This window comes from Heteronotia binoei, chromosome 5, assembly GCF_032191835.1.
Source record: "Heteronotia binoei isolate CCM8104 ecotype False Entrance Well chromosome 5, APGP_CSIRO_Hbin_v1, whole genome shotgun sequence".
NCBI classification, from domain to species: Eukaryota; Metazoa; Chordata; class Lepidosauria; order Squamata; family Gekkonidae; genus Heteronotia; species Heteronotia binoei.
In genome coordinates this window covers 78,634,841-78,651,549 of record NC_083227.1, presented here as the reverse complement: position 1 = coordinate 78,651,549, position 16,709 = coordinate 78,634,841, and the positions used below count along the sequence as shown (strand labels likewise).

The 16,709-nt window shown below is 44.1% G+C and overlaps 1 protein-coding gene across 1 annotated transcript in view; it reads left to right on the top strand.

Moving 5' to 3' along the window:
• Positions 1–13,486, top strand: part of LOC132572011 (uncharacterized) — a 61,722-nt gene extending 48,236 nt beyond the window's left edge. The window contains exons 12-14 of the mRNA XM_060238803.1: positions 3,311–3,392; positions 12,643–12,697; positions 13,122–13,486. Coding sequence (XP_060094786.1) covers positions 3,311–3,392; positions 12,643–12,697; positions 13,122–13,486 — 502 coding nt within the window. The remainder of the gene's footprint in view (positions 1–3,310; positions 3,393–12,642; positions 12,698–13,121) is intronic.
• Positions 13,487–16,709: the final 3,223 nt, after the last annotated feature.

The window sequence follows — 16,709 nt, the reverse complement described above, 5'->3', positions numbered from 1 at the left end:
CAGGAAATATAAGATAGTTTCACTGCAACTCATATCTGAGAGATTACGGAATAGTAAGGTATGATTACCTTGTACAAGCACAGTTATGTGAACCTCATATTACTGTATTAAATCATCTAATTCATTGCCTATGAAGGAATTATACATGACACCTTGGGACACAGAATGACACTTTCATAAGGACTACTTGTTTCACACTGTGTTCTGTTTGTTTTGGATTTATTCTGAACATGCAGCCATTTATTCATAAACTGTCTTTTCAAGGTTGGGACAGTGAGAATAATGAGCAATACATGCTTGCAGGTCTGAAAATAAAATGCAAATGATCAGGCCTGCTTTGTTTAGAAGCATTTTGCATTTCATCAGCAAAAGACCAACAGGATGTACTTCCCATGTGCCATGACTGTCCTACCGTAGAACCACTGGAGAAGAATCAATTCATATGTCTAGATTTCCTCACACCAGACAGCAAATCATACCACTGCAGAAACTTCTGCTTCCCTATGAAGAGCATATTGTGCAGCAACCAAGCATGAAGATATAGCTGATTAAAAAACCACTTAAATATAGGATCTCTTAAGAGATCCTCCATGGTACATTGCTAAAACATATGCCAGCCTCCAGAGGTAGGCTGCCTACTTCCAGAACACAGCAGGACATGGTATCTGAACATCAGCAAGACCAAGAAAAGCATAGATTGGTTAGTGTTTAGAGCAATCCAGCTGGCATTCCATTCCTTTCAGAATCTGGTTCAGGGCAAGTGCTTGTTGATTTTAATAAGCAACACGTCTGTCAAGGGATGTTTCAGTTGCCAGAGCGGAGCCAAATCTCAAACTCTACACCAGGAGGCATTGAAGATACTTGGCACCACAATGTTTTCAGTCTATAAGGACAAGCAAGACATGACAAGAGTGACTCATCTCACAAACTTTCCACCAAATAGGATTTATAAGTTTACTCGAAGATTTTTTATGGCATCAAGCACAGAGAAGGAAGTAGATTCCAAAGGTATTTTGGTGTGGTTGCTCTTGGAGTTCCTTCAGGATGGACTCAGTGGAATCAGTAAAAGGCTCAGCACCAACACCTTAAGAAGACAAGTGGTGGCACTTTGAAGGATCTTAGGTGACGAGGATAAATGGGTAGCCCAACCTAGCATGTTAGTAGGTTCCTCAGGGAGTTGTCACTAATCAACACACTTACTGTTCCTAGGTTCAACTATGTGGGATTGACTCTCGGTCTAATGGCTGGAAACCACATTCTTAATAGTATTAATCTGCTCATTGATTTCAGACGTGTGTGTCTGCGCCTGCTGAGTGACCTTGGTCAGTCACAGTTCTTTAAAGAGCTGTTCTTTCAAGAGCAGTTCTCAAAAGAGTTCTCTTAGTCCCACCTACTTCATAGAGTGTCTGTTGTGGGGAGGGGAAGGGAGAGGAGATTGTAACCTGCTCTGAGACTGATTTCCCACTAGCCTTATGCCGCTCTCATGCTCCTCTTCTCAGCTGGGGCTTCTGTTGGATTTCACACTATCTGCCCCGGGGCTGCAACTAGCTTCGCCTTTTTCGCACAGCAAACAGAAACTGGTTTCTAGAGGATCTTGTTTGCTGCGATAAAGAGGCAGAGTGAGTCTGACTCTGAGTGAAGGACAGGGTATAAATCCAATCTCCTCCTCCTCCTCTATCAAGCTTATCAAATAAAGAGGAAAGTGTCTCTGGAGAGTATCATGATGCAGACCGATTTCCCACTAGTGTTGCTCCGCCTGCAGGTTACTGTTTCCCCCCAGCTCAAGTGATCAATTTCCCATCAGTTGCTCCGTGAGGGCATTTTGAGCTGCGGCAACTTCCAGTTCCCGTGCCATTTTTAGATGCTGTCTTTGCCGTGGCTCAGAATGCACCCACAGAGCAACTGGTGGGAAATCTATCTCTTGCTCTGAGGAAAAAAGAAGCCCGGAGGTGGAGCAACGCTAGTGGGAAATCGGATGCAGTCTCTTAAGAGTGCTAACCTGGAAGGCTGTTCACCCATTTGTCAAACATTGCATGTAGTCTTTTGCCAGTGCTGTTTTGGTAAGGAGGGTACTCCAGAAACCTGTGACAGATCAGCAGTATAATCCTAAGCAAAGTTCTTAGCCCATGGACTTCAATGGACATAGAAGGGTGTAACTCTGCTTGGGATAGCTCTGTGGGGAACTGTTTTTCAGACATATCAAAGCAGTGTGGTATATCTTGCTTTTCAAAACCCCATGTGTCAATAAGGCCCTGAGACAAACCCACTGTTGAAATAAAATTGTCAGTTTACCATGGATTTTCATTGTCAGGGATTCCAGTGTGAGAGAAGCTAACCATACTCTGCTATACAATTAGCATCTGATGCTATATAATTAGCATCAGAGAATTTTTGGATTAAATTTAGGGGAAATCAGTGGTTGGCTTTTGTGTCTGCCTCATTCAGCTCAAGCTCTCCTTTTCTCCACCCATAATGAGGTATGTTTCAGTTGAAGGTTTGTTTGTTCATGTTTTGCATAGAATTGGAGATTAGGGGTGGAGGTTTTCAAGGTTCTGTCTGAGTGGTTCCTGGGAAACCCTTCCCCTCAGTGCTTCATCAGCAAAAGGCCCTGCCTGTTATGAAAGGTGGTGCTTCTCATGTGTTAAGACCTACACTCCAGAATCCCTGAGAATGGAAATTCATGATAAGTGACAATTTTTTTGTTCTGTTAGGTTTGAAAAACTAATCAAGTAAAAAATAGTTTGAACAAGTTGATACCTCAGAACAGCTTGTGGAGTTGACCAAAGCATATACGTCCCCACACAATGGAAAGAAAGAAAAAAGGATAGAATAATTTTGATCCAGATATTTTTTTAAAAAAACAGATCAAAAGAATTAGTCATATACCTAGGGATAACCTCGACCTTCTGCTTACCTACTTCTCTGTGAGATTCCAAGGAGCTGTTTACAGAAAAAAACATTGCTAACGCAGTTTTATTAGTAGCCGTAAATGTTCCCTGGTACATATGTATCCACAAACTGCATGTTGCCACAATTTGCATGGATTATTTTTGAATATAATAATTTTTAAATATGTAATATTAACTGTTAAATAATTTTCTCTATTTATTTTTTTAAAGTTGAAAATTGGTCAAAATTTCAGCATAAAACTGTAAGGTCCTGGGCACACATATAACTGGCTTGCATCTAACACATACACCCACTGACTTGGAACGATGTGCTTTCCTAGATGTGTACAGAAGAATGAATATTTTCAACATACTCGAAAAAGAAATTTTAGAACTTCAACAAGATGTGAATGCCTTTGCAGCTTATCCTCACCTTTGTGCTACTCAACAGATGAAGGACCGGTGTATGCAGATAATCAGGAATTTCTGGTTCTTGGTATGCAGGTAAAATTTTATAGAGATATGAATCTAATTAAATTAATCACCCAAATATTTGCTTGATATTATCAGTTATTTGACAATCATCTAGCATACATGAGTATGTTTTGTAGCTGTTGATGGAAGTCCTGAATTCTGCAAATGTTTATACATATTTTTTTAAATAAGGAAAGGCCAGTGTATTTATAAATTTTGACTACTTATTAACTGATGAAACACTGATAAAAATAGCATTCTCCAAAACACTGTTTAAGAGGACCTAAGCCAGTCTTGGGGATTTCCCATCTTCTTATTTAGGGAAATGCCTTAAGACAGACGTGTAACAAAATGAGGGTGTGCTTGCTGGATATGTTAAATGGTTGTAAGAATTCCCAGGAGTTATCATCCGAACTTAACATAGCAATTAGAATCCTGAAAAAAGCAGACTGTGCATTTGATATGAAGTCATGCAAACGTAGGAAAATACCTCATACCAGTGGTCTAGTTTGCTTAGCATTATCTACTCTGATCAGCAGTAGCTGTCCGCATCTCAGGTGGAGAGAGGTCTTCCTGAGACCTTTTTAACTGGAGGTGGTGTGGCCTGGACAAAGAACTCTGTGTGTGCAAAGCAGCCTCAGAGAACTATTAAAAATGAGAAAGGCAGGGTATAAATATTTCAATACATTAGTTATTAAAAACACATTGATGCTGTCAGGAACAGACCCTGGCTATCCTTGCTCAACAGGGGAGTTCATATGTAAGCAATAACTAAAGATGGGAAATAGAGTCAGATGGGTAGCTATGGTGGTATGAAGCAACAGAATAAAGTTTGAGTCTAGATGCACCTTTAGACCAATAACATTTTATTCAAGGCATATGCTTTCGTGTGTACACACACTTCTTCAGATACAATGAAATGGAAATGACCAGTCCGTACATATAGGAAGAGGGTGTGCAGTAAATTAGCATACAGCATAATGAAGTTGTTTGACAGACTCAAAGACCAAACAGGAATAACAAGCTTAGTTTACATGGTTACCATTTGTTTGGGTTAAATTCTGGGGGGAAATATAGTGAAGGAAATAAATATGTCAAAATTGGCGATTTATAGGCAGATGTATCCTTATTTGTGGAATGTTGAGAGTAATTTTATTTGTTTCAGTTTATATACTGCCCTCTCCACAAGGGGGCTCTGGGCAGATGACATCAGACAGTATACAACACATTAACAAAATAATTCAATAAATTAAAATGGTTAAAGCATAAATTTAAAACAGGCAGCCATTGATTAAGATACGATGAACCCAAGCTGGAGCCACTGGGTCAACTTCTTAAGACTGGAGATGGAGAAAAGGGTTGCAGTAAGTGAGGCCAACTTGATTGGATGCCCACTGCCTCAACCAAAGGCCTGGAGGAAGGCCCTGTAAAACAGTAGAATTAATTAACTATAGAATTAATTAACTGAGATCTTGCCATTACGTTCCATTCATCTCCTCTCAAGCATGGAAGCGACTTTTTAAAACACCTTCTTCTTTGAAGTGCAGTGTTTGGCTGTGTAGAGTTATCTCTCCTGTCCCCAGACCAGAAAAATACATTCCAATCTACCCTTTCAAATTACATTATATTTTACTATTCATTAAGTTACATTACAGTTTATGAATCTATTATTTCAAATGAGAAATAAAACAAAAATAAAGAGGACATAGGGCCCTTCTGGTGGATTGGTGAGATTACAGATGTCATGAGGTTAGCATATGTAGTGAGAAAATAACCCAATATCCCTGTTAAGTCCTGGGGATTCCATTGTTCTGATTGTTGTGATAACTTTAAAAGGTAAAGGTAGTCCCCTGTGCAAGCACCAGTCGTTTTCAACTCTGGGATGACATTGCTTTCACAACATTTTCACAGAAGACTTTTTACAGGGTGCTTTGCCATTGCCTTCCCCAGTCACCTTCCCCCAGCAAGCTGGGTGCTCATTTTACTGACCTCGGAAGGATGGAAGGCTGAGTCAACCTAGAGCCGGCTACCTGAACCAGCTTTCGCTGGGATCGAACTCAGGTCGCGAGCAGAGGACTCCGACTGCAGTACTGCAGCTTTACCACTCTGCGCCATGGGGCTCTGGCTGCGACATCTGTCACCCCATTGATTGCCAGGGTTGATTCAGCCATTTCTAGATTCAGCCATTTCTAGTATGTTCCTAAAGTTCTTTTGTGGTCACCCATGGAATGTCCTAGAAGGTTGAAATGTTCTACAAGATTCTCAGCCTGTGATTCTTGATGTCAGATTTGTGTCCATTTATCTTTTGGCATAGGATTTGACCTATTTTCCCTATGTAGAGAACCAAAGGGCATTATTGGCATTTAATGGCATATACAATGTTAGAAGATGAGCATGCGAATAAACCTGAGATGGTGTAGCTCAGGGGTGTCAAACTCATTTGTTTGCAGGGATGGATCTGACACAAATGGGACTTTGTGGGGCTGAGCCATGTGTATCATAAAATGTAATGTAATGTAAGGAAGCAGAGATATAAACTTTATAAAGAACACAGAAAAACACAATTGAAGATATGTTTTAACTTAAAGTGCAAACATGCTTAAAACTTGCAATTTTTTGTTTTAAATGGTGCAGCCTTAGAGCAGAATAAAGAAACTTGGCTTGTTTAAAATTGAAAGGTGGGGGAATAGTGGGATTTGGCAATGCAATTTTAAAAATAAAACATCTAGAAAAGCACAAGGATCACAGCAGAAACTAAAAATATAAAATGCTCTCAGCCTGGGAAAGCAATGAAATGACATTGCAAGCTCCCCACCCCCCCACTCCAGGTCTACTCAGATTGGCAATGGCTCTCTAGTGTAATATCTCCCTTTGTACGAGGGTTCCCAGGTTAAAGTACTCACTAGGCACCAGTTCTCAGGTCCATTGAGCAGAGACAAGGTGGCTCAAAGCATCAACCCTTTATTTGCAAGGACACAACTCCAGGAAGCAACAGCTTCAGCTTTCTGCCTGGTCTTCACTGGTTGCAGTAGGAAGCAAAACTGCAAAGAAAATGTAGAGTATATTTTCCATTAATGTCTCTGTGCCAAAAACCTTAATGAAAAAATGCATTCCACGTTTTTCTTGCAACTTTGTCTGTGCTGTAATGTGTTTCAATGGAGTGAAGATCAGTTTCACTTTTCAGCGCTCCTATAGGAGGGAACTTCAGCAGCCTTGGAGTTCCAAAGGGTGAGAACAGGAGGGGGAGTAGTGGAGAGAAGAGAGCCCCGCAGACTTGATTAAAACCCTGGGCAGGCCTGGTTCTGGCCCAAGGACTGGACATTTGACACCACTGGTGCAGCTGATATTTTTAGGTCCAGTGACTGTGTTATCTGGGTGTATGTGATAGCAAAATTGGCATCTGGGTTTACTGCAAACTCTAGTACCAGCCTGGGTGTCAGTTAATTAAGGATACATCTGCCCAACAGTCTCAAATTTTGACATATTTATTTCCTTCACTATGTCCCCCCTCCCCACCCCGGAATTAAATCCAAACAAATGATAACCATGTAAACTAAACTTGTTATTCCTGTTTGGTCTTTGAATCTGTTAAACATCTTCATTATGCTGTATGCTAATTTACTGCTCACCCTCTGCCTATATGTATGGACTGGTAATTTCAGTTTCACTGTATATAAAGTATATGTGCACACAAAAGCTTATACTTTGAATAAAACTTTGTTGCTCTTAAAGAAAGGTGCCACTGGACTCAATTTTTTTTTTCTAGAGATGGGAGAGCTCCCCCTACCTCATGTCTGTCTTATTCTTCTACTTCTTTTTAGAGATTTTTCAACACAACATCCAGAATTCATTTGAGAAAAAAAGAACAAATGTCACATTCCTGGGCCTTCCTAGTCCATTCTTTGAAGGTGGTTCTCAGAATGTCTGCTACTAAATGTCAGGCATTCTAGGAATTACAGTTCTCAGAATGTATGGTGAAAAATCAAAGAAAAAAGAAGGATGATGGGATGACACAGAATGAATTTTCTCTCCTTTCAGCTTTCTTTTCCTTTTATCACTTCATTCAACCTCATTACAATGTACAAATGTGGGGAAGGGGGTGGACGAGAGGAGGGTGGGATTCTTCTCTGGTATAGATTTACCATGCAAGTGAATGGGGTGCTGTCTGGGAAACTCTTCTTGTGTTCCAAGCTAATAAAAACATGAATGTCAGCCTCCCTTAAATTAGTCAGATTTCATAATGATTCATAAAAATTCGTGGGGGCCAATAAGACACTTAAGACTAGACTCTAAAGTTTATCTAATTACACTTCCAGCAAAGCACATGTTCTACCACTGAGCTGTAGCCCTCTACTAGGGCTGCCAAGCCCCCGGTTTGGGTGGGGAATCTCCTGCCCGGAAAATTCTCAACCCGCCGGCCCACATTGGCCCGGCAGGGGGAACCTCCCCTGTGGCGCTGGCGTGATGATGTCACCCAGAAGTGACATCATCAAGGTGGCGGTGCCCATGCGGGGCCACTCTAGGCATTCTGGGAAAACTATGCTCTAGCCATTTGGTTTTTCTGGATGCTCTAACCATTTGGGATGCTCTGGCCATTTGCTAGAGCATCCAGGAAAAACCATAGAGTTTTCCTGGAAATGCTTAAAGCGGCCCCCGCACAGGCACCACCATTTTGATGATGTCACTTCCGGGTGACGTCATTTCAGTGTGCAGATGTCCCCCGTCGGGGGATGAAGAGGACTTGGCAACGCTACCCTCTACACCTCCCACCCTCTCATGGCTGCTACTGCCAATCATACTAGACAATACCTGGCTGGATATGGGATGCAGAGTCAATGAAGTTAGGGAGAGATCAGGGTTGCCAACTCCAAGTTGGGAAATCCCTTGGGATTTTGGGGTAGAGACTGGGGAGGATGGGGTTTGGGAAAGAGAGGAACCTTATAGATTCCACCCTCCAAAGTCACAATTTTCTCCAGGGGAACTGATCTCTGTAATCAGGAGATCAGTTGCAATTCCAGATCCCCAGGCCCTACCTCAAGGTTGAGTAATCCTAGAGTATCACAGTAAAGGGTGAACTGGAAATACAAAAAAACCATGGAAAAATAACAAACCTCTATTATAAACCCAGAATTGAACCAATGACACAATATAAATGAAAAAAAAAATAAATTTAACTATAATTCATTCGAAACAATATATTAATTCAAAATTAAGAACATAAGAGAAGCCATGTTAGATCAGGCCAACGGCCCATCCAGTCCAACACTCCGTGTCACACAGTGGCCAAAAAAATAATTTTTTTTTTAATTTTATATACACACACACACACACTGTGGCTAATAGCCACTGATGGACCTCTGCTCCATATTTTTATCTAAACCCCTCTTGAAGGTGGCTATGCTTGTGGCCGCCACCACCTCGTGTGGCAGTGAATTCCACATGTTAATCACCCTTTGGGTGAAGAAGTACTTCCTTTTATCCGTTTTAACCTATCTGCTCAGCAATTTCATCGAATGCCCACGAGTTCTTGTATTGTGAGAAAGGGAGAAAAGTACTTCTTTCTCTACTTTCTCCATCCCATGCATAACCTTGTAAACCTCTATCATGTCACCCTGCAGTCAACGTTTCTCCAAGCTAAAGAGCCTCATGTCGATGCACTTAGAGCCCAAGAGGGTGATCCTTAGTGACGCAAGAATGAAGGTTGCACACAGTAGTTGTAAAACCACTATATATATTTCCCTATCATCCTTCAGTAATCCTTTTACCCCATGGTCATCCAAGGGCCCCACTGCCTCCCTGGCTGGCTTCTTGCTTGTAATATATTTGAAGAAATTTTTATTGTTGGCCTTTATGTTTTTTGCAATATGCTCCTCATAGTCCCTTTTTGCCTGCCTGATCACAGTCTTGCATTTGATTTGCCACAGCCTGTGTTCCCTTTTATTAATCTCACTTGGATTGGTTTTCCACCGCTTAAAGGAGTCCTTCTTACCTTTTACAGCTTCCATTATTTTGTTTGTTAACCATGCAGGCCTTTTCTTATACCTGTTTGTGCCTTTCTTAACTTGTGGTATGTATTTTATCTGAGCTACTAGGATTATAGTTTTAAATAGTCTCCAAGCTTCCCCAAGGGTTTTGACCGTATTTACCTTTTCTTTCAGTTTCCTCCTCACATGCCTCCTCATCTCAGAGAATTTACCCCTTTTAAAGTTAAACATGGTTGTGGCGGTCTTTTGGGGCAACTTCCTATTTATACAAACAGTGAAATCAATAACATTATGGTCACTGCTCCCAAGCGGCGCAATCACTTTTACATCTCTCACCAAGTCTTGGGCATTACTTAGGACCAAATCCAGGATCGCCCCACCCCTGGTAGGTTCAGAGACCATCTGCTCCATAGCACAGTCATTGAGAGCATCAAGAAACTCAATCTCTTTCTCTCGACCAGAACACATATTGACCCAATCAATCTGCCGGTAGTTAAAATTACCTATTACAACACAGTTTTTACGTTTAGCCGCTATCTTTAAGCCTTCCATCATATTATAATCGTCCTCTCTCGTTTGATTTGGTGGGCAATAACAAACTCCCATAGTTAAATTTCCTTTTGGGCCCTCTATTTCAACCCAAAGCATTTCTAGAAGGGAATCTAGTTCTCTGACCTCAGTCTTACTGGACCGTATATCCTCTCTGACATACAGAGCCATCCCACCTCCAACCCTTCCCTCCCTATCCTTCCGATATAACTTATATCCAGGAATCACCGTGTCCCACTGATTCTCCTCATTCCACCAAGTTTCTGAAATTCCCACAATGTCTATGTTTTCTCCCAACACTAAACATTCCAATTCACCAATTTTACTTCGAACACTTCTAGCATTTGCATACAAACATCTGTAATTTCCCAGGCAAGCTAGGCCCGCCACCTTCCTCCTGCCGCCTCGAGGCTCTGGCCGACAGTCCATACTGTTTGTCACCATCACAGTGGACAACTCTGATCCGTTACCCGGTAGAAAAATAGCAGCTAACCCTTCATTTCTTTGAGATGAGTCCTCCCGAACCAGAGACATTTAATCTCCTGTCGGCTTCCCCCCAAGATTTAGTTTAAAAACTGTTCTGCCACCTTTTTGATTTTAAGCGCCAGCAGCCTGGTTCCATCCGGGGACAAGTGGAGACCGTCTCTTTTGTACAGCTCCCGCTTGTTCCAGAAAGCATCCCAGTGCCTAACAAACTTAAACCCTTCCTCCTTACACCATCGTCTCATCCACACATTAAGACTTCTAATTTGTGCCTGTCTCTCCTGCCCTGCACGTGGAACAGGTAGCACTTCTGAGAAGGCTACCTTGGAGGTCCTGGCCTTAAGTCTCCCACCTAGCAGCCTAAATTTTTCCTCCAGGACCTCATGACTGCATTTCCCCACATCGTTGGTGCCAACATGCACCACAACCACAGGCTCCTCCCCAGCACTGTCTATCAGTCTATCTACTACATGCGTAATTTCCGCTACCTTCGCACCAGGCAGGTAAGGGAAGATCTTGCCTCACTAACCTGTTACAGTTCTTTGAAGGGGTGAACAAACATGTGGACAAAGGGGACCCAATAGATGTGGAATTATAATGGGATGTCACCTTGGGACCATGGCATGAGGAAAGGGAATAAATGCATTTATTTACTTTAGTTGTATCTCACCTTTCTCCCCAATGGGGATGAAAAGTGGCTTACATCATTCTCCTTTCCTCTGTTTTATCCTCACAACAATTCTGTAAGTAAGCGTTGCCCCTCATGCTGTTTTCCTAATCTGAAATATTGTTAGTTTGTAGATCTAATCTCAATTATAAGGAAATCTGAAGATGTGTATAGGAACATCAGTCATTACAATTATTTTGAAAATCTGTAAGTGAGCTCTAAAAACCTACCAGTCTTAGAGGATGAAACATATGGCTAAATGATAGTGCAGTCTACAGCCTAGAGGATGAACCACAGTCTGTGAAAAGATCTTGGCATAGGGCTCCCTGTAATACTTCTCCCTCCCACTCTTTCTCACTGTACCTGTATGGGCATGAGTAGTTTGCAATCCACCCACAATTACTTGGAAGGCAGAGAGAAGACACCACACATCCACCCATGTAAAGCTATCCACCCATTCCTGTGCTTGCCCAGTGGCCAACCTGCAAGTATATCAAGTTTCCTGGAGGTCATCTATCTTTAAAAATGTATACTAGAAAGAATGAAAGCTGTCTTCAAATATATTAAGTATGCATTTCCAAGAACATACTTATAAGAACATAAATGTATGTGTGTGTGTGTCCTGTGGCAGCTATCTATCTGTTTAGGCATAATTCACCTTAATTATTGATTTATTTAGGAGATTTTTATGCCTCCTCTTTAAAGTGCTGCTTGAGGGATCATCAGCTTACTGTTAAAAATAATAAATCATCAACATATAAGAAATAAGTCATTAAAACAGGCCAGGGACATAAATAGCTCAAAACTATTCATAAAACAGGCCTCTGAAGCAGACCATTTAAAAGGCTGGAAACATAAAATCTCTAATTAAAACTTGGATTAAAAGATATGCTTTGGACTGGCTTCTAAACAATAGTAAGATAGGCATCAGGTGACCCTCAAGGGAAAGAGTGTTCCAAGAGTGGTACCACCACAGAAAATGCCTTGTTCCTAGGCATCACTGGCTTCACTTCTGAAGGTGAGGGCACAGAGCAGGGACTGGGAAGCAAATTTTAACTGGCAGTCTGGTCAGGAAGAGGTGGTCCATCAGGTACTCTGCCTTATGTATAAAACTTAGCACTGAATTGTGCCTGAAAACAAGTGGGTAACCAGTGTAGATTTTTCTGAACAGGGATGAGGTGATCTCTCTCATTAATCCCTGACAGTAGTCTGGCTGCCACATTTTGAACCAACTGAAGTTTCTGGACTTTTCTCCGGTGGCCTGGTCAGTGGGTCAGTCCGAACTACTGGGTATAGGCTCCTTCTCCTCACCACAGGGTTGGGTCTTCCAATTGATCCAGGGGGTGGGGTGGCCTATACCTTCCAACCTCGTCAGTTCGTTCCGGCCCTGCAAGCAGCAGGACGGCTTTTCTTTCGAGCGCTAAAGCAAAGCACGTTGATCCAGATGACAGAGAAGATTCAAAGAAGCTGGGAGCATAGGGGTTGAACCCCAACAACACCAGCACAAGGGCGAGATGCCACAGGCTATTCATGAGTAGGCCCAGTCAACAGAGGCGGCAAAGCCCAGTGACGCTCCATTCCCTTACTCACATGGTAGGAACAGAGCGGGGAAACCGGCACAGGAGCCGAGTGGACCTGGAAACTGCGGCACAGTAAGTCACACCACAGCAGGAAGGAATCCTTCACAGTCGGGGGTGCTGTTGGGAGCCCTGGGGAGGCCTTAGGGACCAACGCGGCACAGGCCCAACCAAGTGGAGCCCGGAGCTGTGTTGTGCTAAGTGCATCGCAGCGGGGAGAGACCTGTTCACGTTCGAGAGCCCTGAGCACTTTGTTAAGTCAGAGGGCGAACAGGCGCCACCAGAATGAGAGGGGGAAGGAGAGGCCTTGGTGACCAGCAGGGGGTGTGGTGGAGGCACATTACCTGCCTTCCATCTTGGGGCCCCTTCCCACCTTTATTTCTTACTGCCTTCTACTTTCACTTTTGTTTTCAGTGAGGCACGGAGGCAACAAAATGGCACTAGTTCTAAAGGCAATTCCCCCAGTGAGTTTGAACTGTCTCTCTTCTTGGGGCCTCAGCCTCTCAGCAGGCACAAGAGACACAGAATCCTGACCTCTCTGGGGATGACACCAAAACAAACTTGCTTCAGTGGCTTAAGAAAGAGATACTAAAAGAACTGGGGCAGGACCTCTTGCAGCAGCTGAGCTCTTCTGCTTCTTCAGCCCTGCGGAAGAGACAAGAAAGAAGGAAAAGAGACAGAGACCCCAGTCCTAGTGACCTCTTTGAAAGGCAACCTAAGCGCAGACTTAGCCTGGGTTTAGACTTGCCCTTGCTTAGTTCGGCAGAGGAGTCTGAGTGTTCTGACCAGCCTTCTGATAGGGAGAAAGGGGAACTCTCAGAAGAGGAGTCCAATCCAAGTTTTTTCCCTCGAATACTATTCTAGGCTACTCCCCAAGGTTCTACAAACCCTTAATTTTGTGGCAACTCCCAAAGAGAAGGAGGAGTTGGATCCTGACCTTCCCACAGGCTCAGGAGAGATGATACCTAAGCTGAGTAGCTCGCAAACGAGGGTTTCTTTGCCAGCTGCCTTTTTTTGCCATGGTTAAAGCAGAATGGGAGCGCCTGGCCAAGCCCAAGGCCACCCAGCAGGTGTTCTCTAAACTCTATTCCTTAATTCCACAGGCCACCAAGAGACTAAAACTGCCAGTGGTAGATGATCCCGTAACTAGTCTTATCTCCAATTCGGTCCTACCTATGGACATAGATGGCCTACCTAAGGACCCATGTGATAGGAGAATACAACAGGCCTTGCGGAAGGAATTTGAGGCATCAGCCTGGGCCATTAAGGCTTCCACGACGACCTCATTGTTTAAGGATGAGTTAAAGAAGATCACCCTGTCTGCTGCCTTTGTGGCAGATGGTTCCTTAAATACCATGCAGCAAGCAGCTAGAGCCATGGCCTGTGGCGTGGTGGCTAGACGTAATATTTGGCTTCGGAATTGGGAAGTTGATGCTGTGGCCCAGGCACGGGTGTTAGCGGTGCCCTTTATGGGTGCCTTGTTGTTTGGTGAGGAACTAGATGGGTATCTTATTGAGAACAGAGACAAAAAGAAGGTCCTTCCTTCTAAAGGTAAAGAGGCGAAGCACAGGAAGCCCTTTGCTTCCTTTCGAGAACCTAAGAAGCCTTCTAGACCAGGTTTCTTTCATTCCTTTAGAGGGAAGTGGCAACAGAAGGGGCGAGACTCCAAGTCCTACTATTTCGCAAAGTCCGACCAGAGCTCCAAGTCCCTCTCAAAAAAAGGAGGGTCATAATGACTATGCCATCCGGCATGTGACTGGGAAGATAGGGGGCCAACTCTCAAAGTTCGCAGACACCTGATGGCAGTCTATACAAGATCAATGGGCGTTGGAGGCTGTGACACAGGGCTACGCCATCGAGTTTCACTCCCTTCCTTTCAGTTGCTTTTGCTGGGTTCTGTGGAAGCGAGACAGGGCCGCCCACAGGGCAATGTTATCTGCCATCCAACATTGGGGCAATGGAGTCAGTCCCAACCTCCCAGAAGGGTCTTGGGGTTTACGCCATAATTTTTTTAATGCCAAAGAAAAATGGGGACTTCAAAACCATTCTGGATCTGAAATGACTCAACAAGTTTGTGAAAATGAGACACTTCAAGATGGAGACTCTACGATCGGTGTTACTAGCCATTCAGCCACAGGATTTCCTGGCTTCCTTGGATCTATCCGAGGCTTATTTGCATGTTCCCATGTGTTTTTCATATGGGGGGAAGTACTTCCAATATCAGGCTCTACCATTCGGCCTGACATCATCACCTCATGTCTTCACGAAGATTTTGGTGACACTGGTGGCGGACCTGCACCTGCAGGGGGCGTCTCTGTTTCCATACCTGGACAACATTCTAGTGAAGGCGCAGTCCTACCATCAGTGTCTGGAGGACACTCAGCGGGCCGTGACCATGTTACAGCGACACAATTTTGTAGTGAATGTGGAGAAGAGCAATCTAGTTCCCACACAGAGATTAGTGCACCTGGGGGTGCAGATAAACACAACCATGGACAGAGTTTTTCTGACAGGGGAGAGAAGGCTGAAGCTCTGCTCCCTATTGCAAAAGGTTCTACAACGGTGCAGGGTACCGGTGATGACCCTGACACAGTTGCTAGGGCTGCTGGTCTTGTGTCAGGACCTGCTGTTTTGGGCCAGGTTTCATACTCGACCCCTACAATTTTTTCTCCAACCCTTCCAGGAAGTTATAGGGAACAAGCTACACAAACTGGTAACCATTTCACCGGAGGTGGTGACTCAGTTACATTGATAGTTGGAGCCTGCCCGTTTCCTTCAGGGGCACCCTCACCATGAGCCTCAGAGAGTGTGCATGACCATGGATGCCAGTCTATGGGGCTGGGGGGCTCATTCACAGGGGCAAATGCTCCAGGGGCAATGGGGGCCCCACAAATCGCTATGCAGCATCAACTTCTTGGAACTCAGAGCAATTCATTTGGGACTGATGGATCTACAGACAGTTTTGGCAGGCCACCATGTTCTGGTCAAGATGGACAACTCCACAGCCAAGGCATATGTGAATCGACGGGGGGGGGGGCGGGGGGACTCAGGTGAAGACTCAGGTGAGGCGACATTACTCTTCGAGTAGGCGGAAGCCAACCTTCTGTCAATCAAGGCAATTCATGTGCCAGGGAAGGACAACTTGCTAGCGGATTGGCTCAGCAGACGTTCTAGATCAGACAGAATGGAGCCTGCACAGAGATACTTTCTGGCAGATATTGGACAGATATGGGCCAGTATTGGTGGATCTGTTTGCCACAGCGGAGAATCGGCAGGTGGACAGGTTTTTCTCCAAAAGCAGAGACGCAGAGGCAGAAGGGACCAATGCACTCTGCAGAGAGTGGCCGGCAGGGCTCCTGTATGCTTTCCTGCCCACCCAGCTGTTACCCAGGGTGATTCAGAGGGTGGTGGATCTAAGGGCAGAGATAGTGCTTGTGGCTCCTTTCTGGCCGAGATGATCATGGTTCCAGGAGCTCCTGAGGCTGTTAGTTCTGCCTCCTTGGTGTCTGCCAGGGAGGGGGGATCTGCTGACTCAGGGCAGTATGTCACACCCCCAGCCGGGATTATTAAAGTTAACAGTTTGGAGGTTGAGCGGTCTCAGCTCAAAAGCCTAGGATATTCAAAGAAGGTGGTGGACACCATGTTAGCGTCTCATAGAATCTCTACTAACAAGGTGTATAACACCACTTGGAAAGTTTTTTCTTCTTGGTCTGCCCAGCGGGGGTGGGGCCCATTGAAGGTGAATGTTCAAGGGGTTCTAGGTTTTCTACAAGAGGGGGCGGATAAGGAGCTGTCCACCAGCACTCTGAGGCATCAAGTGGCTGCCATTTCCGCTATCCAGGGGGTGCGGAGATGTAAAGCGCTATCCTTGCATCAGTATATTAAAAGGTTTTTGCGGGGTACTTTGCTTCTCAAACCACCCCAGGTGCATAAGTTCCCTTCATGGAAATTGAACATGGTACTGAATACCTTGTGTAGACACCCATTTGGGCCTATGGCCTCATGTGGGGTTAAAGAACTGACATTGAAGTCTTTTTTTGATTGGGATCATTATGGCACGCAGAGTGTCAGAGTTAAGGGTCTTATC